Source organism: Rasamsonia byssochlamydoides (assembly GCF_041956645.1).
Source record: "Rasamsonia byssochlamydoides strain NRRL 3658 unplaced genomic scaffold VTN77scaffold_108, whole genome shotgun sequence".
Taxonomy (NCBI): domain Eukaryota; kingdom Fungi; phylum Ascomycota; class Eurotiomycetes; order Eurotiales; family Trichocomaceae; genus Rasamsonia; species Rasamsonia byssochlamydoides.
The window spans coordinates 1-28,000 of record NW_027192491.1 but is presented as its reverse complement, the minus strand read 5'-3'; the positions used below and the strand labels follow the sequence as shown (position 1 = coordinate 28,000).

The 28,000-nt window shown below is 50.8% G+C and overlaps 11 protein-coding genes across 11 annotated transcripts; 4 read left to right on the top strand and 7 right to left on the bottom strand.

Annotated features, from left to right (window-relative positions):
- Position 1: 1 nt before the first annotated feature.
- Positions 2-1,753, bottom strand: VTN77DRAFT_733 (uncharacterized protein; the record flags this gene model as incomplete). The annotated part of the gene is made up of 4 exons (XM_069423707.1): positions 2-139; positions 203-965; positions 1,031-1,254; positions 1,331-1,753. The coding sequence occupies 4 exons, from the start codon at positions 1,751-1,753 to the stop codon at positions 2-4; spliced, it is 1,548 nt and encodes a 515-aa protein (XP_069273268.1).
- Positions 1,754-3,056: 1,303 nt separating this feature from the next.
- VTN77DRAFT_732 (uncharacterized protein) lies at positions 3,057-7,536 on the bottom strand (the record flags this gene model as incomplete). Its single annotated transcript, XM_069423696.1, has 4 exons — positions 3,057-3,966; positions 4,023-4,263; positions 4,333-4,474; positions 4,522-7,536. The coding sequence occupies 4 exons, from the start codon at positions 7,534-7,536 to the stop codon at positions 3,057-3,059; spliced, it is 4,308 nt and encodes a 1,435-aa protein (XP_069273267.1).
- Positions 7,537-9,907: 2,371 nt separating this feature from the next.
- VTN77DRAFT_731 (uncharacterized protein) lies at positions 9,908-10,729 on the bottom strand (the record flags this gene model as incomplete). Its single annotated transcript, XM_069423685.1, has 2 exons — positions 9,908-10,116; positions 10,192-10,729. The coding sequence occupies 2 exons, from the start codon at positions 10,727-10,729 to the stop codon at positions 9,908-9,910; spliced, it is 747 nt and encodes a 248-aa protein (XP_069273266.1).
- Positions 10,730-11,607: 878 nt separating this feature from the next.
- On the bottom strand, positions 11,608-15,014 carry VTN77DRAFT_730 (uncharacterized protein; the record flags this gene model as incomplete). The annotated part of the gene is made up of 6 exons (XM_069423674.1): positions 11,608-11,951; positions 12,006-12,130; positions 12,185-12,503; positions 12,560-14,611; positions 14,667-14,892; positions 14,952-15,014. The coding sequence occupies 6 exons, from the start codon at positions 15,012-15,014 to the stop codon at positions 11,608-11,610; spliced, it is 3,129 nt and encodes a 1,042-aa protein (XP_069273265.1).
- A 551-nt stretch (positions 15,015-15,565) lies between these two features.
- Positions 15,566-15,964, bottom strand: VTN77DRAFT_729 (uncharacterized protein; the record flags this gene model as incomplete). The annotated part of the gene is made up of 4 exons (XM_069423662.1): positions 15,566-15,738; positions 15,788-15,800; positions 15,857-15,907; positions 15,962-15,964. 4 exons carry the CDS (start codon positions 15,962-15,964, stop codon positions 15,566-15,568), a joined length of 240 nt encoding a protein of 79 aa, XP_069273264.1.
- A 548-nt stretch (positions 15,965-16,512) lies between these two features.
- VTN77DRAFT_728 (uncharacterized protein) lies at positions 16,513-16,929 on the top strand (the record flags this gene model as incomplete). Its single annotated transcript, XM_069423651.1, has 2 exons — positions 16,513-16,746; positions 16,873-16,929. 2 exons carry the CDS (start codon positions 16,513-16,515, stop codon positions 16,927-16,929), a joined length of 291 nt encoding a protein of 96 aa, XP_069273263.1.
- Positions 16,930-17,697: 768 nt separating this feature from the next.
- On the bottom strand, positions 17,698-18,410 carry VTN77DRAFT_727 (uncharacterized protein; the record flags this gene model as incomplete). The annotated part of the gene is made up of 2 exons (XM_069423640.1): positions 17,698-18,284; positions 18,380-18,410. 2 exons carry the CDS (start codon positions 18,408-18,410, stop codon positions 17,698-17,700), a joined length of 618 nt encoding a protein of 205 aa, XP_069273262.1.
- Positions 18,411-19,369: 959 nt separating this feature from the next.
- On the top strand, positions 19,370-22,002 carry VTN77DRAFT_726 (uncharacterized protein; the record flags this gene model as incomplete). The annotated part of the gene is made up of 10 exons (XM_069423629.1): positions 19,370-19,553; positions 19,622-19,629; positions 19,698-19,811; positions 19,875-20,018; positions 20,077-20,459; positions 20,517-20,727; positions 20,781-21,403; positions 21,467-21,498; positions 21,561-21,853; positions 21,919-22,002. The coding sequence occupies 10 exons, from the start codon at positions 19,370-19,372 to the stop codon at positions 22,000-22,002; spliced, it is 2,076 nt and encodes a 691-aa protein (XP_069273261.1).
- A 1,057-nt stretch (positions 22,003-23,059) lies between these two features.
- On the top strand, positions 23,060-24,174 carry VTN77DRAFT_725 (uncharacterized protein; the record flags this gene model as incomplete). Its single annotated transcript, XM_069423618.1, has 3 exons — positions 23,060-23,264; positions 23,343-24,070; positions 24,145-24,174. 3 exons carry the CDS (start codon positions 23,060-23,062, stop codon positions 24,172-24,174), a joined length of 963 nt encoding a protein of 320 aa, XP_069273260.1.
- Positions 24,175-24,860: 686 nt separating this feature from the next.
- Positions 24,861-26,290, top strand: VTN77DRAFT_724 (uncharacterized protein; the record flags this gene model as incomplete). Its single annotated transcript, XM_069423607.1, has 5 exons — positions 24,861-25,161; positions 25,255-25,349; positions 25,407-25,498; positions 25,546-26,038; positions 26,102-26,290. 5 exons carry the CDS (start codon positions 24,861-24,863, stop codon positions 26,288-26,290), a joined length of 1,170 nt encoding a protein of 389 aa, XP_069273259.1.
- Positions 26,291-26,613: 323 nt separating this feature from the next.
- On the bottom strand, positions 26,614-27,391 carry VTN77DRAFT_723 (uncharacterized protein; the record flags this gene model as incomplete). Its single annotated transcript, XM_069423596.1, has 2 exons — positions 26,614-27,241; positions 27,384-27,391. 2 exons carry the CDS (start codon positions 27,389-27,391, stop codon positions 26,614-26,616), a joined length of 636 nt encoding a protein of 211 aa, XP_069273258.1.
- Between the last annotated feature and the right edge of the window lie 609 nt (positions 27,392-28,000).

The following is a 28,000-nucleotide window of genomic DNA, read 5'->3' as shown; positions in this document are numbered from 1 at the left end:
ATCAACGGCCTATTTTCCACAGCTCCAACGCCCTCAACGGCGGATATGCAAAGAACGTAAAGCCGATACCCAGGTAGATCCCGAGATCACAGCCACCGGCTATAGCCCGGGCAACTGGTCCAATATAATATACTTGGTACTGTCGGAGAATTGTCACCGTCAGCCTTGCTTCAAGAGCATCAAGAGGATAAAAGAAACTCACCATCCCGATAATAGGCCCAACCCAACCGATCACAAACGCCGTGAAAGCAGCAATCCCCAAAGGGAGCCTCTTCCAGTCATTCCACACTCCCCAGTCATACGGCTTCCCGCGGCGGAAGAGCAGATCTTCCTCCAGCATGATGGTCAGCCAGATGACGATCCAGTACCCCATCAGCGGGAGGAAATTCTGGAAGATGTCGAAGAGAGAGTTGCGCCCACCTAGGGCGCAGGCCGTGTAGATGATCACACACACGGTCGTCCAGACGGAACGGGGAACTGCGAGGCCGTATCGGCCCAGGATCTGGAAGGCCAGAGCTGCTGAATATGTCCCGGGGATGTTGTTGGCGATCACACCTAACGCGGCGACCACGGCGCAGAATTTCCCAAAGCCGTTGACCGGGAGATAGGTCGCCTCTAGTAGGTTCCCCGGGGAAATGTTGTATGCGTCTTGCCATTCAGGCACAGCCTGGATAGCGGACCCGACTCCGACGCCGAGAAGCAAGGTGATGGGGATGGCTAGACCCAGACCAACGAAGGTCATCAGAAAGATCTTCCAGCGCGGCGAATTCGCCGGGTAATAGACATAGTAGTCCGCTCCTGCCGGCGCCCAGGCGATCGAACAAGAGAGAGCCAGGGAGAAGAACGACAGGCGGTTGCCGTTGACTGTTTCAGCTGAGCCGATGGATTGGGTAGTCACGTCGAATTTGGGGCCTGCTGTTCCGGCCATGACGGCGAGGACGATTGCCTGCGGGAGCCACGAGTATCTAGCAGGTCATATCGTTAACAATCGCTTATCGCATGATAATCTAGTGTTTGATAGAATGACTACCTTTCATAAGCCTGAAACACGCGCATGCCAAACGTCGCAACCAGCCACGAGACGATAGCCACAACGATAATCCCGACAATGACCGTCATGCGGCCGTCCGACACAGCAGAGAGGATCTGGCCTCCTATGACGCAGTCGATCATGCCGTAGCCCAGCATGATGACCATGTTGAGCAGACAGCAGATTCGACTGGGATAGTAGCCCATGAAATACCTCGCGATGATCTGGCAGCCAAAACGAGTGTCAGCTCAGATTAACCATACAAAAAAGTGTGTGAGCTCACATAAGGATAGGTCATACCAAAGTCCGATTCCCACTCCGAGGCCCCCAAGTCCCTACATACGCAACTCCCACACAGCCCAAAAGCCCTCCAAAGACCGCGCAGAGCGCCGCGTCCGTGAATCCGAGGCCGTACGCAACCGGCCCCAAAACACCAATTAGCGTATTATTGGCCGTCAAGTTGGCGCTCAGCCAGAGCAGCAGCATCTGGACAAACGACGCCTCATACCGTTCGTCCGGCGGCACGCGCTCGATACCGCGGGACTCGATGCCCGTGATGGATTCGAGGTGGTTCAGCCAGCGGCGAAGGGAGGAGAGTTTCGAGATTATCGTCGAGGACGATCCGACTTCCTCTGCTGCTGGATCGAGAACTTCATTGCTTCCTGGTCCCTTCTTCTGTGCTTCCTCCGAGGAGGATAAGGACTTTTCCAGATCTTGGTCCATATCAATCCTCAATCAAGCAAGTATCCAGCCTCCGTCGTGGAACTTCGCAGTCAGGTTCAACTTGAGGGGGTTTGAAATGTAACACAAGCCACTTGATTCAAATCAAATTATCCCCGATATCGATTGACCCGTGACTTCACTGCACTGTATATAGCATTAATCACTCGGGTCGGATTGTACCTTAATCATCTATCTTTTTTGTCCATCGAAAAAAAAATTCGAAAAAAAAAAGGAATCCCGAATCCAAAAAGAGAGAGAGAATCCACACGCAAAACTACTCTCTTTTGATATGACCACGCTTTTTATCATTCTGAACAAAGACGAAAGGTATAATAATTAGTATTTTATTAGTTAGTAGTTTTCCTACCTTATCGGTGGTGTACACAGGAAGGCGGAAATAATAATAACAATTGGAAGGTGGGTTAGGTACCCATCCAAGGGTGGGGGTCGCTCGCTTATCATGATAGCTTCATCAATCAATCAATTAATTTGCTAAATCCGGTAATTCACCACGGTACGGAGTACCTGCAGAGCAGAAAACGGTGAACAGCGTTTCTTCATGTTGATCAGGGTTATTATCATTTGACCAGTTAAATAAATGATCTGAATTCGTTCATGACAGACTACTAGCAGTACAATGATTGATCACTGCTCTTATCCTTAAAGTATGTATTTATTGACTTCAGGAAGTGAATATCCCAAACAAACAAACCACAGCTCAGTATTCGTCTCTCTCTCTATACTTATATAGGTAGGTACATCGATCTGCAAACCCGGGAAAACAAACAAACCACAAGCTCCACCACAAAGCCCAAACGCCTTGTACAAATGTACCAAGGAAAACCGCTATGAAGTGGAATGGGAACGCAAAAGAGACAGACAACCAGGGGAAAAAAAATGAAGGATATGAAAATAACACCAGGGGTATTTATGTGCAAGTATTGTAACCATGTACAAGACAAATCGAAATTCCTGCTTAACGTGGGCCACGCTGCGAGTGCATCAAAGTCAAAACAAAAGCAACACCACAAGCATGAAGATAAGCATGAAGACGCAAACGGCACAGACATCGTCTAATAATGATAGATAGGATGATGCCTTTTGCGATAAGACTAGAAGCACCGAAGCCAAACCTCTATAACTGAACCAAACTCTAAACGCTGTAACAGAAGATGAAAAAAGGATGCTTAACGAGTTTCGAAAATGAAAAGCCGAAAGATACAAGAAACCCGCGAGCCCTCGGGATGAATGGAAGGAAAAAAAAATAAAGCATGAAGTGACGCCGGGTTTGTCCGATGCAGCCTCACATCTGCGACTGGCTGCGGCTGGTGTTCGATCGCGAGCGTCTCGAATTTATCGAACGCCGGCCACGACTAGGCGCGCGATCGGGAGGAGCGAACTCAAACACAGGGACGAGATCCGGATTCTGGCTGGGCGGCGTGCTTGACGACAGATCGTAATCCCCGATTATAGGGTCATCGGCACGCGTGTCCGGGTGGATCTCAATCCCCTGCTGCTGATCCAACCCAGAGTGCGGACTGCCGCGAGACAGATTCCACGAATCCGACTCGTTGTTGTTGGTTCTTTCGATAGGAGACCACCCAGCCACGCTGCCCGCAATCACGCCCGCCATCGCGGCAGCAGGACCAAACGCTGAATTGGACCGAGACCGAGTTCGGATTCTCGAACGCGACTCTGGCGTAGCAGGTGGAGGCGACGAGCCCTCCTCTCCGACTGGCGTCGCTGGAATGGAGTTATCCCTGGAGCGGGAGCCACTGCGCGATCGGGGAAGAAAATTTTCAGGATGCTGCAGCTTGTATTTAAGATGCCTGAGGCGCCCGCCACGAACCGTCTTGAGGAAGGTGAGCTGATCCCGGATCTCCTCCAGCGCAGGGTTCCACTCGAAACGCCGATCCTCGTCAGAGACCAAAACTTGAGGACCCTGTTTCTTGCGAGTCCAGAACGACGGAATCAGTCGACGAATGAACTCATCCGGGATCAGACGGATAATGACTGCAACCGGAATGGAAATGGCTCCTAGGACGAGGGAGTAACCCCACTGCGGTCCGTTCAGTCGATGAACTGCAAAGGCCTTCCCTCCAATAAAGATGATCATCACTTGTCCCGCAATGATAATGAGCTGGATGCCGATGAACCATTTGTTGCGGTGGATTCCCTCAAAGATGTTGAAACGGTTGTCAAGACGACGGCAGCTGTGGAAAGTCAGCAACTGATTGACTTATCAGGAAATCTGTGCAAGGCAACTGACTTGTACTGATTGAAAACCTGCATCCACACAAACGTGTTGAAGACAACGGTCTTCAGTTCATTCATTTCTGCCTCGCCCGAGTAGTTGAAGATGCTCATTCCGGCGAAATTCAGGACCAACGTAACAACCAACTGATAGATCGCCTGTCCAATGATCATTTTCCACATGGTCAATGTAATCAATGAGGCGGACTTTGGTTCCGGTCGGCGGTCGAGGATATGGGCTGGAGGAGGATCCGTTGCTGAGCGAAAAATAAGTCAGAATAACCGATCTTGCAACAAGACGAACAAGAGCTTGCAAGAACCCATACCTAACGCCAGGGCGGCAAAAGTGTCCATAATGAGATTAACCCACAACAGCTGTACAGCCGTCAGAACGGAAGTCTCATCCCCGCTGGCAACGGCAGACACGAAAGTCAGGACGACAGCAGTGATGTTGACCGTGACTTGGAACTAGATGGAGTTAGCTGGTACAACGTACTGGAACTCTACAAACTGACCTGCAAGAACTTCTTCACCGCGTCGTTGACAGTCCGACCCCAGGCGATAGCCTTAACAATGGACGTAAAGTTATCATCCATCAGAATGATGTCGGAGGCCTCCTTGGCGACCTCGGTGCCTGAGATTCCCATTGAGAAACCCACATCCGCCGTCTTGAGCGCCGCAGCATCGTTGGTCCCGTCACCAGTGACAGCAACCGTTTCACCCAACTTCTTGAGCTGAGAGACAAGGATCTTCTTATCCTCCGGACTGGACCGCGCCAGGACCTGGAGCCTGGGGATGATCTGGTTCATTCGCTTCGAGCTCAACTGCCGGAATTTCGGACCTTCCATAGCAACGCCTCCGGGGGTGAAAATTCCACACTCCTGGGCAATAGCCTTTGCAGTCATAATATTGTCTCCTGTGACCATTCTGACAAATACTCCTGCGCGCTGACACTGGTGGACCGAGTCGGTCACACCGGGTCGCAGAGGATCCTGGATACCAACAACGGCCAGAAAGACCATGTCCTTGAAAATGGCGTCGAACACTGCCAGCTTTCGATCCTCTTCATGCGTCGGAGCGCCACGCGGTGGCCACTGTTCGAAATCGCGATATAGTAGAGCAATGGTTCGGAGAGAGCGGGACGCGTAGTTAGCTACGAGGTCGTCAAGCGCCGAACGCTGCTTGTCCGTGATGAATGTTTCCGTCAGATCCTTCTTCGGATCGCTGACGATTCGGGTCGATTTTGAGATGAGGATCTCCGACGCGCCTTTGACAAACATTCGATACTGACCATTCTGCCGTTTGATCACCACGGCCATGCATTTGCGGCTGGAATCAAACGGAACCATCTGTACCATGTCCGCATTGGATCTCTCTTCACTAACAGAACCTAGACCCAAGTGCTCTCGAGCAAAAGTCAGTAGGGCAGTCTCCGTCTTCGACCCGATAAATGTCGGTGTGCCGTTTTCTTCTCCCTCAAAGGCCGTAGAATTCAAGACAATCGACTGCACGAGAACCTCTTTGACTGGCGGTGACAGACTAGCAACAAACTCGGACGGAGACACGTCGCCATTGGAAGCCTCAGCAGAGCCCCCTTGATTTCCCGGTTGCGATGAGTTCGTAGACTGCTTATCCCCAAACCGAAAAGATGGCCCCAAAGCACCAGCCACCACCTTCATTTGATTCTGTGTGAGTGTTCCTGTCTTGTCCGAACAGATGGTGGTCGCATTGCCCATCGTTTCGCAAGCCCGCAGCAGTCGCACCAAGTTGTTGTCCTTCAGCATCCTCGTTGTAGCAAAGGCGAGAGCCAGTGTGACTGCCAAGGGTAATCCTTCAGGTACAGCAACGACGATGATTGTGACAGAAACAATGAAAATCTGGAGGAAAGCCTGACCCTTGGCTTCGGCACTAGGGTATTCTCCAAGCTGCACACAAAACTTGATGAAGAGCACGATGAACAACAATAGGCCAGAGGCCAGACCCAACTTGGCAATATACTCGGCGAGCACGTTCAGTTTCGACTGCAGCGGTGTGGTCTGACCTTCTTCCTGGAGAGACATCAGGGTTTTCCCGTATATCGAGTTCGGTCCAGTAGCGGTGACCAGGAATTTTCCCACACCTTCCGAGACTTTCGCTCCGGAAACAATGAAGGGATCCAGTTTCGAGAGATTCTCACGGTTCTCGATCGCGCGGTAGACATCATCACCATTGTGCTTGCGCAAGAGGTCGGATTCTCCAGTCGTGGAGGATTCATCACACTTTACGTTGTGACCTTCGATCAAGATACCGTCCACCGGCACGAGATCTCCCGGTTCGAGGTGCATCACATCACCAACGAGGACGTCGTAGACCGAAATCTCCACCGTCTTCCCCGACCGAATGACTTTCACACGTCTGTCCTCCTTCTTCTGATTCAGTTTGACAAACTGGCGTTCCTTCTGCCAGTCGTTGGCGGCTCCCACAATGACAACAATCAATATCGCCACAACGATAGCAACTCCCTCCACCCATTGAACTCTCGCTTCGCCATCGGTAGCGGTAACGGATTGATAGATTCCAAGCGCAAGTGAGATCACTGCTGCGATCGTCAGTAGAATCAACACTTTGTCATTATACGCGATCCAGGCCAGCTCCCAGATGGACTTGATTTTCTTCGCAGGGAGTCGATTGGTGCCGAAAATGCGTTTGCGATCCGCGAAGGCGTCCTCGCCCAGACTTCTTTGCGTTGAGCTCGATTTCATCGTGTTCGTTCGCGAAGCGGGTTTGGGTGGTCGATCTCCGGCATTACCCGCCCTCACGGCTTCCTCGAAGCTGATTGTCCCATCTAAATAGGTCTCGTCGATGCTGAGACCACAGCGTCGGTCCGTTCGTAGTCCCTTTTCCAGCCCCGAAAGACCACCCAGGGCATGGAATGCCCCCAGATTCTTGGGGTTAAGTAGTTTGTTCAGCTGACCGGGGGAGAAGGCGAACTTGTTGTCCTCCACTTGGAAGTCTTGCTCATTCCCTGGGTCCGGCTTCAGGGCTTCTTCATCGTTGATAACGTGGCTGTTTCCTCGACTCAGATCCCCAGAGGCACGCTCGGTGGGAGAGTTTGTGGATTGGACGTAGGTGTCTCCTCCGAGAGAGCCATAATGGCTTGCGCTGCCTTCTGACTCCAATGAATTGCCACGAGACCTCGTCCCCGGTACGGACAGGAAATGGGAATTGGATTCCCCGATCCTTAAGGTGGGAGACGACACATTGTGCGGAGACGTCGGGCGACTCTCTCGATCTCGCCATTCGGAGGAATGAGTGGAGCGGGCATCGGTAGGGGAGACGCTCGAGCTCGTAGACAAAGCCCTGCTATCAAAGTCCGAATTCTCCCGCGAACCCAGCAAAGGAGCCTGGAGATAACCAGATGGACTGTGCCGCAGATAAGACGTGTCCACCGGGCTCACCGCGGAGGTGTCAATCGTGATGGTTGGAGCTCGTTCACGGCGGAGGGGGTTGGAATGCCTTGGATTCTCCCCATCGCCGGTAGAACCAGACATCGTCACGGAGATTTCCGAGTAATGACGTTCCCCAGTAAGACGTGGTGGTTAAAGTTGAGTTCAAAAAAACGGGCACGCGATACCACCTAGATCCCCAGCCAAGGTCCTGTCACATTCATGGCCACTGTCCAGAGAAAGCAAGCGGAAAAGAGGGCCTGTTCGACCCAGTCAGATGAGCATAAAATGTCAAGAAGTCGCTGTTGGACCTTAGCTCGAGGCTGCGTCAATCGAGATGGACGATCTCAAACCTGCCCAGGTAAATCCATCAGGTCACAGAACCTTTGAAAAGCATAATTGATCTGACGAGGAGCCGAGAAGGACAGCTCTCCGCAAGAAGCAGAACTCTTTCACGTACCGGCAGCGCGTGGAGGTCACGGGAAAAGCCAGAAACATGGATCGATTCAAGGGAGACCGCCAACGACGTCAAGAACGCGATTTGATCGACCCAGACCCACAGCGATGATAGATAGACGATACGACGTGCAGATGCACCGTACCAGCCATCAACGATGACGACGGTTTCCAAAGACAAGAATCGAAGGAACGGATGCAATGTCGTGGTCGCTAACAATGATGAATTAGGGGCAATGGCCGAACGAAACCAACCGGGCAGCTCCTATAGGTACAAAGCAACTTGCAAGGGTTTGTTGGCTGTTTTTTTGGACTGCTCAATAGCAGTCACATCAATAGCGAGCAAGCCCAGCCACGATCTGCTTGTCTTTGTGATTTCCCAGTCTTGGCTTTCCACCGGACTTGGAGTTTAAACTGGGAAGGATGCGAGAGTCACGATCATGACTACAAGTTACGTGAGAACGGGGAGTTAATACTCGGTACGGCAGTTGCCAATGACTGTTCGGTAAACTGTCAAGCAGTCTGTAGGACGGAGTAACGGGTCTCCTCTGGGATCCACCATCATTCTGGCAGCATAACAGATCGGTCCATCAAATCAAGGTCTGAAGACTGGCCATTCAGGAGGTGAGCTGGCCGGGGAGCAAGCTCCAGGAATCCACCTGCCCGGATCCAGATGCCTGCGATGCCTTCCAAAGGAGTAGGCGGAACGGTAAAGTGGCTCGTGCCCAATAATTATTTAATAATGCCCTGATAATGCATAATAATGCCCTGCTCCCACAGCCTCTGATGTCGTTACTACGGTAAATGCTAATCAACCAGCGCCGATTCCGCTGTAGCTGCTGTAGCATGCTGCATGCTACCTAAGTCCTCGCTACAGAGTACTCCAAGCGAATCCGTTTTCGTTTTCGCTCCGGGGAAATTTGCTGATGGGATTGGATCTCCACTACTGGGGGATTTCAAGGCAAAAAAAGCAGGATCCACGTTCAGGGAAAGGAAAAGGGAGAAAATGGGCAAAAAATCAAATATGTGGATGTCTTGGCGTTTGCACTGCCTCAATGCTAGTCATTCTGATCGGTGATTGGATGTGGAGATTCCCCCTTCTGATTCTCACCAGCGCTGCCCAAACAAGGGCAAGGAAGTGAGGCATCCGCGGAGCGAGACTCGGGAGATTCGAGACTGGTTGGATGCGTTGAGTCATGATGTTTTTTGAAACCTAGTGAGTTGACGTGGTAGAAGTGCGGCACCTTTATCTGATTATCACTCGGAAGCAAACTTTCCAGCCAGGAGGTGACAGTCATAAGTTACCCGCTAACTTCACGGTCTTACGTACCTCCGCGCAGGGGGGCCACGGCAATCAAAGTTCCTTCTAAATTTCTAGCGAGATCTAGTCCTCGACGACGGTCCACTGTGGCGCCAAGATTGGCGATGTGGCCGGCCCCAGGGCCCCGGCCTTGACATTGGTTATGGAGGATGGACCATGGAACCCTGGTTACTCCTCCACCCCGGCGGCAAGACGTCAGCAGTCTCGACCCATCGAAAACGGCTCATGATTGTGTCGAGGTGTCGTCACGTCGACACTGAGTCTGTACGGAGTACTCTGTGCGGGGTAAGAGGAAGAGAAGTGCTGGAGTGATACACTGTGCCTTGTAAGTCTGTAACTTGAGTACAATAGTACTCCGTAGTCTACGTCGTAGTGGAGGTTTACTGCAGGCGGACAGCGACCTGCCTACCCAGGTAAGCAGCGAGGCATCGTTCAACCTTACTAGGCAATTAGTTGATGAGAACGTTAAGATTCCTTTCTGGCTTCGACCATGAGGATTTTCTCTTGCTTGGAAAGAGATCATTCGGATGTGTGTATGTACAGCAGTATCGTGCACTTCAGATCCGAAAAGCCTCTCCTTCAAGAAATAGAATTGATTATCTTTAGAACTGTTCGTCTCGTCGCTGATAACATCAACCACAAAAACCCCACTTCATCTCGAAAGAATGCAAACTCACCACGAGTGATGCTTGTTCGTTCTCACTCATACGGAGCCATCAGCTTGTTCCCCAGCACTTTGGCTGGGAATGCTTCCTCCCCCAGCGCCGTAGTATGGGCCCAGGGCTTCAGGCTGTTCTCGCGATAGATTGTCGCCGCGAAGCAATTGTTCCAGTTCAGGCGGGGGAAATTCTTCGAAACGTCCTCGATGGTGGACGGGTGGACGAGCTCTGCGTAGGAACCGGTATTGTCTGTTAAGTCATACTTCGATCAGAAATACTATATTCAGTGGTTTCTTTACCCTTCGGCCGCAGAACAAGACGTACCAAAAATCGTCGCCAGCTGAAGCAATTGCCCCACGGTAGTGATCTTTCCCACTTCACAAAGATCTTGATGACGAATAATCGCCTCCGCGACGCTTTCGGCCTGCTCCGGGGGAGCCACGGCGTCTGGTGGTGACGATGTCGCCGCATTCTGCTGCAGCACGTCCAGCGCAAGGAATCCCCCATAGAACTCAAAGCTCAGGCGCGTCTTCTGGAGGTTCTCCTCCGTGGTGCCGATGTCGTGCAGCACGCACGCCAGAAAGTAAGTCTCGTCAGAGAAGCCCCAGCTCGGGAAGCGGTATTTCTTGATCGCCAGGCCATAATGGTACACCCGAAGGCAGTGGTTGTAGGTAGGTTCGGGGAGGCGTTCGCGGGCGTAGGCTTGTATGCGCTTTGCGAGAGGAGTAGTAGGAGTAGGGGTTTCAGCGACGGGGATGAAAGGAGGCGGCGAGGATGGTTTGGGGGCAGAGTTGACAAGAGTGGTTGCGGATGCAGGGACGGCAGTCAAGCCATATTCTGTGATGGAGTTCGCAGAAGACATAATAATCGTTCTTCTTTTATCCTCTGGGAGGAAGTAATTATGTATATGAGTAATATGCTATACAACTTTGATTCTTATATCGATCTCGAGGGAAAATAATCGGAATTGATGATGAATTTCTGGAGTAATATATGCCGAACAAGCTTCCGATCAAACCATAAGTTCGATGACCCAGGTTTCGCCATTTTGATACTGATTCCTCGACACCAAATCGCACACATAATATTATCATCGAGGAAGGAAGTGCGCCCTGCGTCATCGGTCGGGACGGAGGGAAACGATGTAGATGACAAGCCCAGGGCGGAGAGCAACGTCGAGATTCGATTCGTGGTCAACCCACCAGACGATTACCCTGCAGCCGGCATTAATAATTGACTGTCGAACTCCAGACCTAATTGCTGGAGAGCCTGCATTCGTAGAACCCAGAAAGCTGCGGGGTGCGGAAAAATAGATGTCAAACCCAGGGCGGGATTGATAAAACTGAATTGGAACGGCACCATCATCTATCTCATCACGCATGACTAGGTATACACTATGCTCAGCTGCCTGAGATCAATAGCAACACATGGAGGCTGTTCTCTTCCTTTTCTCTCTCTAACATTGGTTCCTTCTATCGTATTGTAATGTACAGTAAAGTCATAGATCTTTTTGCATGCTCGAGATTAAGTCGGAGCAAGACTTATTATCTATCTACGAAAGTCAACACTTTCCTCACTTCAATAATTGTACAGTACACAGATCCAAAGATCCCAGCCCAGTTCCATGTCATGACCATGCCTTGCCCTTCAAAGCACAGAGGATTTATTTTTTTTTCATGTGACCAAAAATGCCAAAGTTATGACGATGTGTGACCAGAGAATGTGACGTGGATGGATGTCTCACGTATTGTTGTTGGACTTCTCATCGCGATCTTCGACCTTTATGTTCCAGATATCGAGTCTGCCCCCATAGTCGAATTTCTTCTTGCCTTTTGTCGGGGGAGTGTTGACCATGGCCGCGCTCGATAACGCCAATGCGTCCACAAGCTCGCCCATACGCTTTGAAGCAATGAAACTGTCGATCACGCTTTGATCCCTTGAGATTAATATGGATAAATTCATGCACTGAACAAGGATGTCGCGCGAGAGTTTGAGGCTCCCATAGTACAGAGCGCTATGATAGTTGAGGAACACTTCAGGAAGGTATGTATGTCGGATGAATTCGAGCTCTTCCGCCTCGGTTTCTAGATAGAGTCAGTTCCGTGCTACAAGAGAGCTGCTACTGTGGAGGTCCTTACCATCCCGGGCGTCTGTTAGCACACCATCAAATAGAGACTCAATGTATTCAGCGGCATGATCCAAAGCCTCCTGAAGTTTCTCTTTAAGCTCCCGCAAGTGTTCTGCGTCTTGTGACCCCTTGCTTCTACGAGCCTAGTCAGCGCGATCTCGAAAATAGATAAAAAGAGTAATGTCCTACCGTTCATGTTGATCCCAAATAAGTTGAAAGTTCTCCAGAGCATCAAATGCGAGAATGAGCTGTTCCAACTCAAGCATGATCTGAGCCTGTTGATACATCTCTACCCGACTATTTTGAGACTGGGTGCCGTTCAGCTGACGCAGTCGTGATTTCTTTGAAGGACTCTTTGTTGGACTAGCAGGTTCCGACACGTTATTCTCGAGTCCGTTCTCTTCCAGAAAAGGAACTTCTGTGATGTCGAAGCCTAAGACCTGACGGGAAGTCTCCGACAGTCTCACACGTTTACTTAATTCTCGACATGCGATCAGACTTCCAGTAGCTGCGTCCGTCGTTAGCGCGAGTATTGACCTTAGATAAGACGGTAGGAAGACATACCAAAGAATTGCTTATACAGAAATGTGCCAAGCTCACAAATCACCCCCCATTGCCCGTCAAGATATTTGTGCCATTCCACACAGCGGATCATCCGCTCGTCCTCCGGAGATACAGAAGCCCCGACGAATTTCTTCCTCACGGGCAATACCTTAGGATCCTTTCTCACGTCGCGGACAACCCGTGATAGGCGGACAGTGGAATCGCGTTTCTGTTTCTTAATCGCATCAGAATGGACCCAATGCCACTGACGTTCCAGAACAGCCTTCAAATCAATTTTGTGCTTTTCCATCAGTTTCGCTTGCTTCTTCCTCTCTCGAGGATCGACAACGTCGATCAGAATCCGCGCGAGGGCATCCTGAGATAACTGTGCGGGCAAAATAGACGCATAAAGCGGGATGAAATCGAGGAGCTCTGCCTGCTGTAGGATCTCGATATACGCAATTACATTCAGCGCGGCAGTCTCGGAGAAATGAGAGTCAGAGCGAGAGTAACCCAGGGATCTTGCAATGATATACAGATGCGCGATAATCCGCAGCGCGTCCCGATCTTGGGCCGCAATCAGGGCGGAATCCTCCACGTGAGTGGCCCCAATATCCGGAATTAGGTGAGGCTTCCCGGACGTCTTACCGACTTGTGACGCGGCATTCGCGATGGAAAGGAAGAAGGAATCGTAGTTCTTGCTTAGAATAGCTGCCTGGATCGTGCGGTACGGATTGCGGGCCTCGACACCGATGCGCTCGTTGCTCTTCACGTTCTGCAAGAACTTGTGAACCTCACTGTAACTCGGAGGCTCAGGCACAAACGGCACATTTGCTGTCGGCGAGTGGTTGAGTTTCCTGGAGAATTGAGTGCAGAACTGCCGATAACGTGAGAGCAATGTGTGGTTGTAGAAGACATAGAGGTAGTCATCCCAGCTTTGACAGACTTTGTAGGCAGGCTCAGTTTCGCCGCAAAGTAGAGCATATACAGCTTTTTCAAAGTCCTCGGTATTCGGGTTTCGCGCCAGAGCAGAGCAGGCTGCTCGCCACGTATCCTGGGAGCGACAGTTCATCATTCGCGTCATGCTGTCGTCGACAGGTGTTTTGCCAACGGAAGACTGCTCATCGACGCTTGAGCCGCACAGACTCACAGCGCGCCAGCTTTCCAAGCGTTCTTGAGACCATTCTCGGATCTTGGTCCAGCTTTCTCCCTGTCTCAGCATTTTCCAACAGGTCAACCACGTCGCCCGTTCGTAGAACTGATCTTGTTTCTGCAGACCCTGTTTCTGCCGAATGACAGCGTCTGGGTCTAATTGAGTAATCAACGGTTCTTGCTTTTCCGAACTCAGGAGCGATAGCGTAATCCCTGGGTCGTTTGGTTCTAGGGGTTGAGGCCAGGACCGTAGTCGTTTCTGTCCCTTGATTGTCTCCTTGGTGTAGAGCCAACCGTGTGCCCACAGTCCCTGCCCTCTCTCCGCCTGCGCTTCCAATTCCGCGATCAATGAATCAAGCTCCTGGCTTGATGATCGCGCTGTATGCTCGAGCCACTTCATGACAATGACGCACTCCATTGCATAGTGGTCCGCATCCAGAAATTGTTCCCAGATTTCTCGGTCAGAAGAGTAGCGATGCAAGTTTTGGAAAGCCGACTCCTGCGACTGTTTGGCATGAGCACGAGATGACGGGTCGTCTACGGCGATCAAATTGAGCAGAATCTCCCAGGTATCCACTTCGAGCTGGAGTCGCTTCAATTCCTCTTCGGTCTTTGTTGCGCCTTGTGGATCTGTCCCATTTTCCCGGCCTGAGTTCCAGCCCATTTTTGCCCGCCGCAGCGTATTCTGTCGTGAAATCTCCTGGATTGCATCTTCACCGACCCGCTGGTAGCCCTTCACAAGTGAGTAGGCGGCCTGAAAGGAACCCATGTCGCCGGGCCGGTGCTCCTGTTGCTTGAAACGGTCCAGCTTCTCTGCAAAAGCTTCCATCTGGCGCGTGACACGGTCGGCGGTACGTCGCAGGGGATGTAAAGCTTGTTGGATTCCCGAAGAAGTAAACAAAGCTGGAGTTGTCTGAGCGTCTAGTTGAAATCAGTCCATGCCACAGCGAATACGAAGGAGGCTCTTTCAACACACCATGGTCACTCTCCGCGGATTCCACACCGGTGTCTTCCATCACCGAATCAGTTCCATTGACATCTTCACTGGATTCCTCCTCCTCTTCGTCGTCGTCATCTTCGCCATCTTCGTCTTCTTCTCCATCGTCGCTTTCCGCATCGTTGATTTCCTCGTCCTCGTCCTCGTCATCATCGTCATCGATCTCTATGACCTCCGGCTCGCGCTGAGACGACGGGTGAGATGCCTGAAAACACTGTTTGTAAAGTAAACTTCAACAAGCCACAGAACCAGTGTAGTACTCACATTTGTAAAACTCGACATTTCAGCGCCCTGCGAGGAGCCAACTGACCGAGTCACAGGTGCCATTTGTGTTGTCGATGGACAGAGAACCCTGCGAAGCGGCTCTCTGGTGCGGCGCAAACTGGCGGTGTTTTTGTAGCTCGCCCAGAGCTTTGGTCACAAAACTCTCCATAGCGCGCGTCCAAGGCTCCCCAGCCAACGATTACACTAACCTAATTCTTACTAGCGTCAAAACCAGTGGGCTTCAACTAAAATCTTTCGCCTTCATCGCTCGCTTTGTTTCTTCTCTTTTTTCTTTCATCAAATGTCTTGATTATAGACAACCATTAGAGTCTCGGATCGGACAGGGTAATCCTATCAGTGTTCGTTACCGTGCTCAAGGTTGTCTTAGAGCAATTTGTCAGTTTCTACAACTAGTCCAGCCCTGCTCTTCGACATGAGGGCCCAGACTGCAAAGGAATTGTCACAGCTCCCTATCTTTGCAACGCGATGTACTCCGTAGGAAAGCACTTGTCTTTGGATTGCTTTTTGTGGCCAACACTATATACAAGAATCGTCCCGTCTTCGGGTCTTGACAGGGAACGTCGCTACGGCTTCACTCTCAGGAGGGGGTTTTTTTAACTGTCTAACCCTTGTTGCTTCAGTTTCAGCTTGAGCAAGCTGGGCTTGGGACAGCTGGGGGTCTTCGCATCTTCTCCCCGTTCCTTGTAGAAAGCATTGCAGCATTCGTATAGTGCATTCACTTGGGCCTGGCATTTCTCTTCCTTATAGGAGTTCTTGGTTAAACAGTCTTTCGAGCAGTTAGTTTGGTCTTCCTGGAGAGGAGACGCGACCCTCACCTTGTATAGCACACTGGTTGTCGATTAACAGATGAATTGGAATTCGAGAGGGAATCGCAGACAACCTACCGCTCGGGGATGGCAGGGAGGGTCATATGCCAAATCATCTTTGAGGCGACCCTGGGGTTTTGACTGTCAGCAACAAGACTGGTAACCGTAGTCTTCGTCTCATACCATGACGCAAGTTAGATTGGTTGTGTCAGTGGCCAGTGGATTGCAGGCAATGTTCTTGTAAGGTATGCAAGTGTAAAATCTAAGGGGCAAGATAAATGAGATCTATTAACTTTCAAGAACCTAGACAATTTTACAGCCTTGATCTGGGAGACTTTATTATATCATCGTACAGCAGGGAACCTCCGCGCTCCGCGTTTCGGGCGTCTCAGCCATCATTGCTGTCATTGTCGCTGCGCCGCAAAATAGATTTTCCGAGGCTCCTCCGCGGTCGGTGGGGCGTACTGGCAGGCGCCTTTCAACATCGCAATTATATCTCACTCATTCACTCACGCCTTCCTCTTCCTTCACCTCAAACTTCTCCCTCCATTACCTAGCCTTTACTCCTCTGCATCACCTGTAAGTATCAACGCTGCAGTCGCTCGTCCAGGTCCCATCATCTCCGCAGAAAACTGACCATGTCTATTATCAAAGAAGCGGAATTCGCCCTTGCCACTCCACCCCAAACAACGCGTACTTCCACTCATCTCGCAAATTCAGAGTCGCCGAGAGAAATGGCCGATTCGGGAAATGCCGGCCAGGGAGACGGTGCCCCTGCGCCCCCGCCCGTCGAGCATCTGAACATCAAAGTCACGGACAATAATAACGAAGTGTTTTTCAAGATCAAGCGAACCACGCAGCTGAAAAAGCTCATGGATGCCTTCTGCGAGCGCCAAGGAAAGCAACCAAATACCGTCCGTTTCCTCTTCGATGGAACGCGAGTGCGCCCTGAGGATTCACCCGAAACGGTACGTTACCCTGCTCTTTCGTTCAAGCTCGTGGGTTGCGGCATGTGCACAGATCATGGCGCACTCGCATTACCTTTTCGAGGCTCAATAGTTTTACGTATGGAATGCTAACGGTTGGTATCGCAGCTCGATATGGCCGACGGCGACACTCTCGAGGTTCATCAGGAACAGATCGGAGGCTGAGGGCAGACAACGATCGCGAACTGCATACTTTCTAGAGCGATAGCGAATTTACAGCGATGAGAGTTGGCTTATCGGTTTCCGAACCATGACTAGTGAGGATGTGGTTGGATCTCTCTTGAGACCACCATCCTTCTTAATAAAAAAATGTCATCATGAATAAACGAATTGCAACGGGATAGGGTAACTCTGGGATGTCTCTCTTGGTTTTCACAGCGAGTTAAATAGGCGCGTACGGAGTGCAAACTTTGGTGGAATCAAGTTAAGACTCTATCAGAAAAATACAGTACAGGCATTTCCATAAAAAGCTAATTTTTCTCTTCATATTGTGGCTTATCAGTGACGTCTGATCTAGAGTAGCTTGCAAAACTATGCCCAGCTGCTTCACATAGTACAAAATACTGAATGCTCCGCTTCTGGGCAAGTAGGTACCAGCTTTAAGCACACCTGTTACGTCTCCTGCATGTAGCTGAGAAGGGTTGGATTGGGCGCCACCTCGTTCAATTCCTAAGGTCTTTCGAGATTTCTTTCTCTTGTACTATACATTAACCGACCATAACACCCGACCCTGTTATGCATCATGCACCCATCTATATAGAGGTATAGCAAATACTATGGACCAATGGGAACTTTATCCAAAAACCTTACGCCATGTAGCCATAGAGGAGAGCATATCCTCGTAAAGGCGAACGGGGTGATTAGAAGAAGGCATAAAAACGTGTATCGAAAACCTATACGAGACATAAGAGGTAGAAGAAGCGGGATGCCTGATTAGTCATTCCAGATAGCAGCCTTAGCCCGCTCTTCTTCCTCCTTGGCTCTTGCCTCTTCTTCCTTAGCACGATTGCGCCGTTTGATCTCTTTCTCCTTCATCGCCCGGTCGTATGCTCGCTGCTCCTCTGTCCGCTTCGGGGCCCGAATGCCCAGAGCTCCGGCAATCATTCTGCTGGCTACAGCAGTTTGTTTCTCCGGTCTGACCCGCGGTGACCCCGAGGATCGCTGGGAAGATGAGGTTTCGGAGGAGCTCGAGCCATAGGAGCTAGGATAGAGCCCCGAAGCAGCCCATGGCTGCTTTTTCTGAAAGCCTTCCACCAGCGGAGATATCGGCGTTGGCGGAGGTTCTAAGGGTCCCTCCGAGTTGGTCGTTGACGGAGTGATGGCCGCACTACTCGCCGTCGCGACTTCCTCTCTCTCTGTCTCCGAACCAGATGAGAGCTCATCCTCCCATGAGTCGGCCACTGTCTCCTTCTTGGCTTTCGATTTCGCGACCGTCGTCTGCTTGACGCCCAGTCGAGAACGGTCCGGTTGTGGTTTCCGATTGCTGATTGATAGATCTTTCAAGGACTCCTCAAGACTGGCTGCAGAAAGAATGAGGTCTTTTGGTTAGGAAATTTGTTCCAATTCAAATTCATTTTGTTTGGAGGCAGGACGAACGAGAACGAGATCGACAGACCTTTTGATTCCTTAGAGATATCTGACTCCATGCTAAACTAAAGGCGACGTGACGCAAGAAGAATGGGCACCTCAGTACGCCAGCTGCATGCACGCAATGGCGATGTATATATATAGAGCTGTAGAGTATAGCGTCGTGTAGTGCCAGTCTAACCCCGCTTTTCCGGGACTTCGACTTTGGTCGCGACCGGTGGCTGTGCTAAGCCTAGAAGGGCTAGACCTGTCGTCTGGGCCTTCCGTACGGAGTACGGAGAACGTCGCGCGGATCTATTCAGTAACTTCACAATCAGTACGGAGTATGTACGGAGTAGGCCTGAATAGTATGGCGGTCTGTCCGATTACATGAAGCGGAGAAAAAATCATACGGTTAATCAAGCTCATTATGAGTTGGCCCTTATCCATCGGTCCCTCCGCTGTTACCAAGGTACGGCACTCCAATCCAAGCCCATGTGTGGCTTTCCAGCATCCACAGGGACTTAATTCCCTTCCGACTTTCTGGCGGGATCGTCAAAACGGCCTGTCGATAATACGCAATGGATGCTGCTGTCCTTGTCTTCGGTTCCCGGGACTTCTGTTAGGCTAGATGAAGACCGTCTCGTCTCGAATTGGGGCATTATCCTCGGAAAGCGGCTGATGATGTAGTAGCTCCCTCTCCGAGACCGGCGCCCGCTTACGAGATGCACCTGCTGATAGGTTACCTTCGGCTCTCGACACATGCAGAGATGGCTTGTTGTCGGCTACTCCGAGATAGCTATATCCGTACCCCATCAACTCATTCCTCAGGGTCCAAACCTCCTCTGTAAATATTTTTCTAAATAAGCGTTATTCATTGTATGTACTGTACATGTGCTTGACTGCAATTGTGCCTAAATACCCTGTTGTTACGCCGTGCCTCACTTTACAGATCATTTAGAGCGTTGCGGTAGCAGGCTTCTTTCCCCTCCCGTCTTTCCCTACTAACTCCTCGGCTCGAGGTTAGCACTCAGCAATAATGAGTGCCAGCACATTGCCAACACGGCTCTCAAGGGCCAAACTTGTAGCTTCGCCTTTTCGACGACCAGGCAGAATTCCAGTGTTTCGATTTTCTACTTCGTCTAAGACCCTCAGCTACGCGGACACTTTGCCGAATCTTAAGATTGGAGCTCATACCAAGGTTCTATATCAAGGTTTTACTGGTAAGAGGGAATGAGAAGTCTTAATTGGACTTCTTTTTCGCGTTGAATGCTAAAGGTTGAGATAATAGGGCGTCAGGTACCGACCTATAATTTTGGCGTGATTTGTCGCAAGGAATTGGATGCTAATGTCTTACATATATAAAGGCGACTGCGAATGCTCAGGAGTCCTTGCAATGGGGTACCAAAATTGTCGGAGGCGTCAAGCCCGGGGTAGAAGGCGCGCATCTTGGTCTGCCTATATTCCCATCTGTGAGAGCGGTACGTTAATCAGCCTACTCAGAAGCCTGTTAAACGTTCAGAGACCAATATCATCATCTCCAGGCCAAAGAGAAAACAAACCCCGATGCTTCTGCCATCTATGTCCCAGGTGATCAGACCGCTAAAGCGATAGAAGAAGCCATAGAGGCAGAAATCCCCCTTGTGGTGGCTGTTGCAGAACATGTCCCGCTCCATGACATGCTCCGAGTCAGAATCCCCCCTGCTGTATACATACTACCTGCCGTCCATGCTAATCGTATTGTAGATTCACTCCATTCTCAAAACTCAGTCAAAGACCCGACTGGTGGGTGCAAACTGCCCAGGGATCATATCCGCGATTGGAAGGTGCCGTATAGGGTTCCAGCCTCTGCCGTGTTTCTCGCCTGGTAAAGTTGGCATCGTGGCCAAATCGGGGACGCTGAGTTACGAGACGGTCGCTTCGACAACGAGAGCTGGCTTGGGTCAAAGCCTATGTATCAGTATGGGAGGAGATGTCCTGGCGGGAACAACGTTCGTGGATGCCTTGAAGGTTTTTGAACATGATCCGGATACAGAGGGTATTATCATCGTGGGAGAGGTGGGTGGCACGGCCGAAATCGACGCTGCTGAATGGATCAAGGACTATCGGAGAAGAACTCCAGATCCAAAGTAAGCGAATCTGACCCGCACATGATTTTCATTTCTGGCCTTGCTGACATGTCACAGACCGATCATGGCATTGGTTGCGGGCTTAGAAGCACCTCCAGGTCGCATTATGGGACACGCTGGAGCGTGGGCAGCTCCGGGGGAACCTGATGCAAGAGCAAAGTACAAGGCGCTTGAAGATGCCGGAGCGGTCCTTGTGAGCCACCCTGAGGAATTTGGAGAGGGGATGAAGACGCTCCTGAGCAACAGAAGAAGCCGCCTTCAGACGGGTGTAAGTTTCCACTGGCCCTTTCAAAATGACGACCAACTAATCCGGAATTATAGACTACATCGAAGGGGGCAAGCCAGCAGAGGGGTTTCCACACGGTAAGACGTGCCTCTCTCCAGAAGGGACCCGTGCCTGTAGGATCGATGCAGCGCCGCTCCCTCTACATTAAACAACATCAGGCATTTGATATGCTTGAAGCGAATTCAGTTGCTACACGCGAGCGGCCAGCTTCTCCTGATGACTTCACCTTGTCAATCTCCGTGGATAGGACATCATTATCCCCTTGTATCACTGCTTCTACTTCAGCGGAATCCCAAGGGTCGACAAAGTCACCTCGAAAAATTCCCTTCAACTATTCAGAACCGGAATTTTCGCGGGATACCTCCATTCAGGTGGCTCTTGCATCCTACCTTGGACTGCCGGAGGAAAGTCACACGAAATTGGGGCATCTCATTCAGAAGCTGTGGCATATTTTCAAGACCAAAGAAGCTTTTCTCCTAGAAACACGAGCTTCTCTCTCGCCAGAAGGAAGGCTAGAAGTGCATGGTGCGAGGTTCGGCTTCGACGACGCTGCTTTCAGAAGCGCCGGTCGTCAACAAGACGTTCATCGGTTACGGGACACGAGAGAAGAAGTTGCAGAGGAGGTTACAGCGGAAAAGCATGGAATGATCTATGTCAAGTATGGGTCCCAATTCCTGAATGGCCGTGACTTGGCATTTTACTGATTCGGATCCATTCCCAGACTGCAAGGAGAAGGGAGCATTGGAACCATTGGTAAGTTATTTCAGCGTGTCTAAGGCAGCGCCATAAGAGAAAACTGACAACACCGTCAACAGTCAACGGCGCCGGCCTTGCCATGAATACTGTGGATGCCCTCACCATGAAAGGTGGACACTGCGCCAACTTCCTTGACACAGGAGGCAAGGCGACTTCCGACACTGTCAAGGCTTCTTTCCGCATTGTATGCTCCGATCCCCGCGTCAGGACGATCTTCGTCAACATCTTCGGTGGGTTGACGAGATGCGACATGATTGCGGAGGGAATCATCAAGGCATTTCGCGATCTGGACATAAAGGTTCCGGTCGTGGTCAGATTGCGAGGCACGAATGAAGAAATTGGACAGAAGATGGTAAATAATAGCAATCTCTTCAGCTGTTACTCCGCTATGCTCACAAATTTCTCTTTTTTTTCTAGATTGCCGATAGTGGCCTTCCTCTTCATTCCTTTGATAGCTTTGAAGAAGCTGCTGAGAAAGTTATCAGCCTTGCAAGAGCTTGAGGTTTGCGATGCCCGACATTCATTCAGACACTCACATAACAGCTGCATCAGTGTAGGTTACCCAGTGCAGGTCTTGACTATCTCCATGGAGAATTTTGGTAAATTGTAGAGTTGCCAATCTTTTTATATCATCTTCAGAGAGGGAGCGGTTCCTCTTTATATTCAGACCTCTCAAAACAAATATAAGCAAATGAAATGGCAACTTTGGAGGCTCACGACAATTGAGTGTCAATGATCCCCGAGTACGCAACTCGACTGCCAACCTCATAGCAATGTCACTCACATGACTGGACTGCTGAAGCCCAGCCTCCCTAGCAACACAAAGACCACAACATCAGTACTCCTGTCAACAGAACCTGGGGCCCCTCGCTCAATCAGTTAACCTCCAAACTCCCTCCCTTCCTCCTCTCTTCCACGCTGGGGGTCCCAGGTTCGAGACGCGCCGTCGTCAGTAGAATCCCTGCCCGCCACTTCGCATAGGCAGGGGTTTTCGTAGCACCCCCTGTTCAGCTAAGCTGGGGGTGTGAGCTTTAAATTATCTGATCAATCTGTATATAACGTTATGTGAAGAACTCCTGAGTGGCTTGGTCAATAAAATGCACCGTCATAACTTGCTTCTCTGGATTTTCTTTTTCTTTCTTTCCTTGTCTTTTTGTAGGGTTCAAACAAGGATTATGACTTCACATTTTTATCCTATCTCCAGGCAGACAGATAACTTCCAGTGATAACAAATGTGCTATATTTTACCGAGGTAAGTTGACTCTTGAGCCCGCGCACTCCGTCGGACCGTGGATCTGGTCTCTCAACGGTCTATCCTTGATCGGCCCTCCGCCAATCATCGGGATCCCGCATGCAAGCACATGGCTGCCAAACCCAACGGAACAGGCCGAAGCCTCCAGTAAACATCCCCAATTCCTATCGTCATTACTCAGCATACGGAGTAGAATGCGCATTATTCTGTTGCCATCGCGGTGATCCACTTTCCCCCCCGTATGTCTGCCTGAATACTGATCTTGTGTATAAGAATACACCGGCGGCGCCTGCCGACAGAACAATAATGCGCGGCGTACGATCGCTACCCACCCGAGCCAGTGTCAGTCCCTTCCCTACGGTCCCCACTGCGCCTGCGATTAGATTTGTCCCTGGTCGAGAGCTTTGGACTTGTTGGACTACAAAAGCTCAACGCCCCGCATTGCGGCGGTCCGGGCTGGTCTTGACGCGGGCTTCAGGTAGTCGGACATCGTGCAGGTGCTACTCAACCGGTAAGTTGCCAGTCAATCCAATCCCCAACCTGTTCAGAGCAATGCGATGCACTAATTGTACCGACTGATCTTCACCAGAAGCTACAAGTGCTGCCCTCCCCCAGGACCCTAAGCCTCCCTCGCGGCTGCGGCGTGTGTTGGGATTCACGTCCCTCGCGGTTATTGCATATCTTGCCGGGTTTGCATTCTTTCCCTTGAAAACAACTGCTCGAACCATGGCGGCGGGTATACCAACCGATGCGGAGACCGTCCAGCTCTACGAGCCCGTCGACGAGCTCTCTCGTGAGGTCGAGAACCACATCAAGAATCATCCGCTCGCGCAGAAGTTGCGCGCAGACCCGGCCTACTCAGAGTCGCGCCCTCACTTGAAGATCCCCGAAGAATTTCGCGCTCGAAATCTGACTGGTGGTACCCTCGCTGGGCCAGGTCGGATTGTCGTCCCTCCGTATGTGTGGGCTCAGAAGTCCGGGAAGGACATGGTTTCCATCTTCTACCTGGGCTCTGATGTCTGTGGTCACCCGGGAATCGTTCACGGAGGGTTGTTGGCGACCATCCTGGACGAGGGACTGGCCCGATGCTGCTTTCCTGTGCTGCCCAATGGGATTGGCGTCACTGCGAACCTGAATATCGACTACAGAAAACCAGTGCCCGCGAATACCTATGCTGTCTTGAGGGCCACGACTGTGAAGGTGGAGGGCCGAAAGGCTTGGGTTGAGGGACGGATCGAGACCCTTCCTGAGGGCGACGAGGAGCCTGTGGTTCTTGTCGATGCCAAGGGACTGTTTGTCGAGCCCAAGTATGCAAAGGTTGGTCGTACCCTTGAAGTAGTTGAGTAATTCTTACGCGAAGGATTTACTAACTTCTTTCTTTCCACCTGCAGAACTTGCCTGACCTGTACAAGGCGACTTAACCCCTGTCTCTATTATTAGCGGCGTTTAGAAGACATACGATTGCATTTTCTTTTTTTTTTTCAACGTTTTGTAGTATTTACATTTTAGACTCGACCGAGAGGCTTATCGCGTGCAACAATTCGCATCTGGTATACAATTTTTTTTCCGTCATGGTTTCGGCATTTTTGAGTGATAGATGTTCAGATGGGATTCTAGATGTGGCATGGTTCCTCAGACCAGAAGTTCTTTGGGAGTCAGTAACTTTTCAAGTTTTTCGACGCTTGTATAGAAGCAGTAAATAATAGAGACTTGAATATATATTTTCTGAGCACATCTTCCCTCAGTATCGTGGCGCAGGGAGATGAGTGGATTTGAATACGCCAAACAAAATATGTACATATTCTGTGTATTTGTGAAATACCTCGTGCAGTTATTAATCCATAAATTATTGATCCTTGTTGATGAAGGATGCAGCAGATGTCCGTCCGACGGAGATGTGGAGTTGCCGCGTGATGACGCCGGACGGTGCCGCCAATCAATGCGACGACCATCATCAACCAGCGATCCCGTCCAGCGCAGCTCCCAAGCTACGACATCTGCATTCCTTTATTTCTCTGCTTCATGCCCGCTTCTTCGAGCGTGGCAGCAGATCCGTTTCCATAATTGACGCTCGCTTTCTCCGATACCCACCGGATCTCTGTGCAAAATGTCCAAGAACACCAAGTACCTGCTCCTCTCGCTCCCCACCTCCATCACACCATCCCACCACCGCGATGACGCCCTCGACGCCATCACGGCGACCGTCTCGCCGGAGAATGGCACGGTCTCGTCCTTTCCGATCCCCGAATTCAAGATCGGGACGCTAGACGCCCTGGTGCAGCAGGCGGAGGAGTTGGCGAAGCTCGAGTCCATGTGCCAGAATGTCGTGGGGAAGGTGGGGGATGCGCTCAAGGGGATCCTGGAGGGCGACGAAGCGCAGATTGAGAAGATGAAGACGGTTAATGATAGTATGTTTCTATCTTTCAATTGGGGCTGCATTACTCGACCATCATCACCAGGGGTTGAACTTGTTGGACTTGGCTGATATTCTCATTGAATAGAACCCGTCGACCAGTATTTGCGGACATTCTCCTGGAATAAAGTCAAATACCGCGCAGACAAACCGATTGGTGAACTGATAGATCTTCTACAGAAGGTGCGCCAATTATTATTGCATTGAAATTCCACTGCTAATCTGAAAGCTGGACCTTAGGAAGCTGCCAGTATCGACAGTGATGTCCGAAGCAAGTACTCCCAGTACAACCAGGTGAAGAATACGTTGGCAACGTTACAGCGGAAGCAGACGTAGGTGATACGCCTTCTGGTCATTTCCACGCGCTGACTCCGTCCAGGGGAAACCTCGCTACGAAATCTCTTACGTCCATTGTCGATCCCCGCCAGCTCGTTCGAGATTCAGAGTATCTCGAAACTCACCTGGTCGCGGTACCCTCGCTACAGGTCAAAGATTTCCTCAAGTCCTATGAAACGATATCACCCATGGTGGTCCCTCGCTCGGCCACGCTGATCGCCTCGGACGATGAATTCACCCTGTACGCCGTGACGACATTCAAGAAACACAGTCAAGAGTTTGTCCACAAGGCCCGAGAAAACAAATGGGTCCCACGCGACTTCAAGTATGTGGAAGGCGGTCGGGAACAAGAGGCAAAAGAGGTTGAACGGGTTGGTGGTGATGAACGGAAGCTGTGGGGTGAAACGCTACGACTGGGCCGAACGGGCTGGAGCGAAGCAGTCATGGTCTGGATCCATGTGCTTGTGTTGAGAGTCTTTGTAGAAACCGTTCTCCGATACGGTCTGCCATTAGACTTTGTCTCCGCAATCGTTCGGGTACGTTTGACGAAATCTATATCCTACCTAGGTATATATCTTGACTGACGTTTTCCATTTTAGACAACACCAAAGCAGGCTGCAAGGGCCAAGAAGAACCTCGACCAGAAATACTCCTACCTCGCGGGGAACGCATTCGGACGCGATAAGAAGGGTCGCGTCAAGAGGGATGATCCCAGCGAGCTGCATGCGGCGGGCGAAGTCGGTGCAGAATATACCGCGTTTGTCTATTACGAGTTTGAGTTTGAATGATTCGGGTGAAGACATCATTTATATCATGTCCATGCGTGGAAATTCTCTCCGGAAAACATACCGGTATGACCGTACGATTATCTGGCATGAACCAACTCTTCTAGCTGCACTTGAGGTATTTTGTTTGGATAGATAATACCTGCGTTTGGATGTGTGTAGCATTTATACATATCATTATTTCATCGTGATCCTCCGTGATGTGCGCGCATATACAGAGCACTGACCTAACCGATTCTATCCTATGTATGTACATGAAACCGCTCTATAGGTCGAGTGTAAAAGAAGGCACAAGGAAGGCGCAAAGAGAGGGGGAAATCATCTATTTACTCTTTCTTCGGCGGGAGATACCCCTTCTGATCGAGGTAGGCGATGATCTGCGCAACAGCCTCCTTAACGGTCACCTCGTGGTTCTTGATGTGGACTTCCGGGTTCAAGGGCGCCTCGTACGGCGCACTGATACCGGTGAATTCCTTGATCTCCCCCGCGCGCGCCTTCTTGTACAGACCCTTCGGATCGCGCGACTCAGCGACGTCGACGGGGACATCGACGAAGACTTCCACGAAGGGCAACCCGTCTGGCTCGCCCGGCGTCGGCGCCTCATGCAGCTTGCGCGCCTGGTCCCGATCCGCCCGATACGGCGAGATGAACGAGGTGATAGCCACGCAGGCGCTGTCCGCAAACAGCTTCGCGACCTCCGCGATCCGCCGGATGTTCTCGTTGCGGTCCTTCTCGCTGAAGCCCAGGTCCTTGTTCAGCCCGAACCGGATGTTGTCGCCGTCCAGCCGGTAGGCGGCCACGCCACGCTCGCGCAGCAGCTGGTGCTCCAGTTCGACGGCGATCGTCGACTTGCCGGAGGCGGAGAGGCCGGTGAGCCAGATGGTGAGGCCTTGCTGGTTGCGGAGGCGGGCGCGCTCGGCGCGGGTGAGGGCGCTGGCGTGGTAGGTGATGTTTCTGAAAGGAAAATAAATAAAATGTTAGTTATCCTGAGATATCAGAGAAATTGAAATAAAACAGACAGTCAATGCAGGCTGAGAGGACTCTGCTAACAAAGTTCTTAAATGCGGGGAGGATTTAAAAGAGAGGGGTAACATACGTCGCCATTTTTCTTCTCTTTTCCTTTCTTTTTCCCTCTCTAATTAATCAATCAGTAACGCCAATTGACTTCACTCTTCAAAAAAGAGAGTCAGCAATAATATTCCAGTGGGTATAGGGGTATCACAATGAAGTTGGACTTTGGGGTTTTGCAGTAACTAAAAACGGGGAAAAATGTTGCCGTACGGAGGAAGAGCGGAGCGGAGGAGGAGGGGAGCCTGGAGGGGAGGGGCCGATCACCGGAGTGGAGTGGAGACAGACGCTTCAAGCGCTTTCCTTTCCCGCACTGCATTGCAGGAATGTTCACTAAAGTGGTTTCAGGACGCGCGTTCGATACGACGACATACTATATGTCTGCACCAATGAGAATGACCTTCATTATCGCAGGAAAAGGCGGTTGTTCTTGGCGCAGTTTCATATGAAATGAGATGAATCGATTTAATTGAATTGCGTTGCGAAAAAAATGGACAGATGAATGTCTTGGCACAGCGTGACTGCGGACAGCAAGTTGCGATATCTCGAGTCTGGGGCTCTGGTCATTCCTATCCATGGTGTTGAGTACCGTATCTTCAGGGATTATATCACAATAATTCTCTTCTCTTTTCTTTCCCCCCCCCC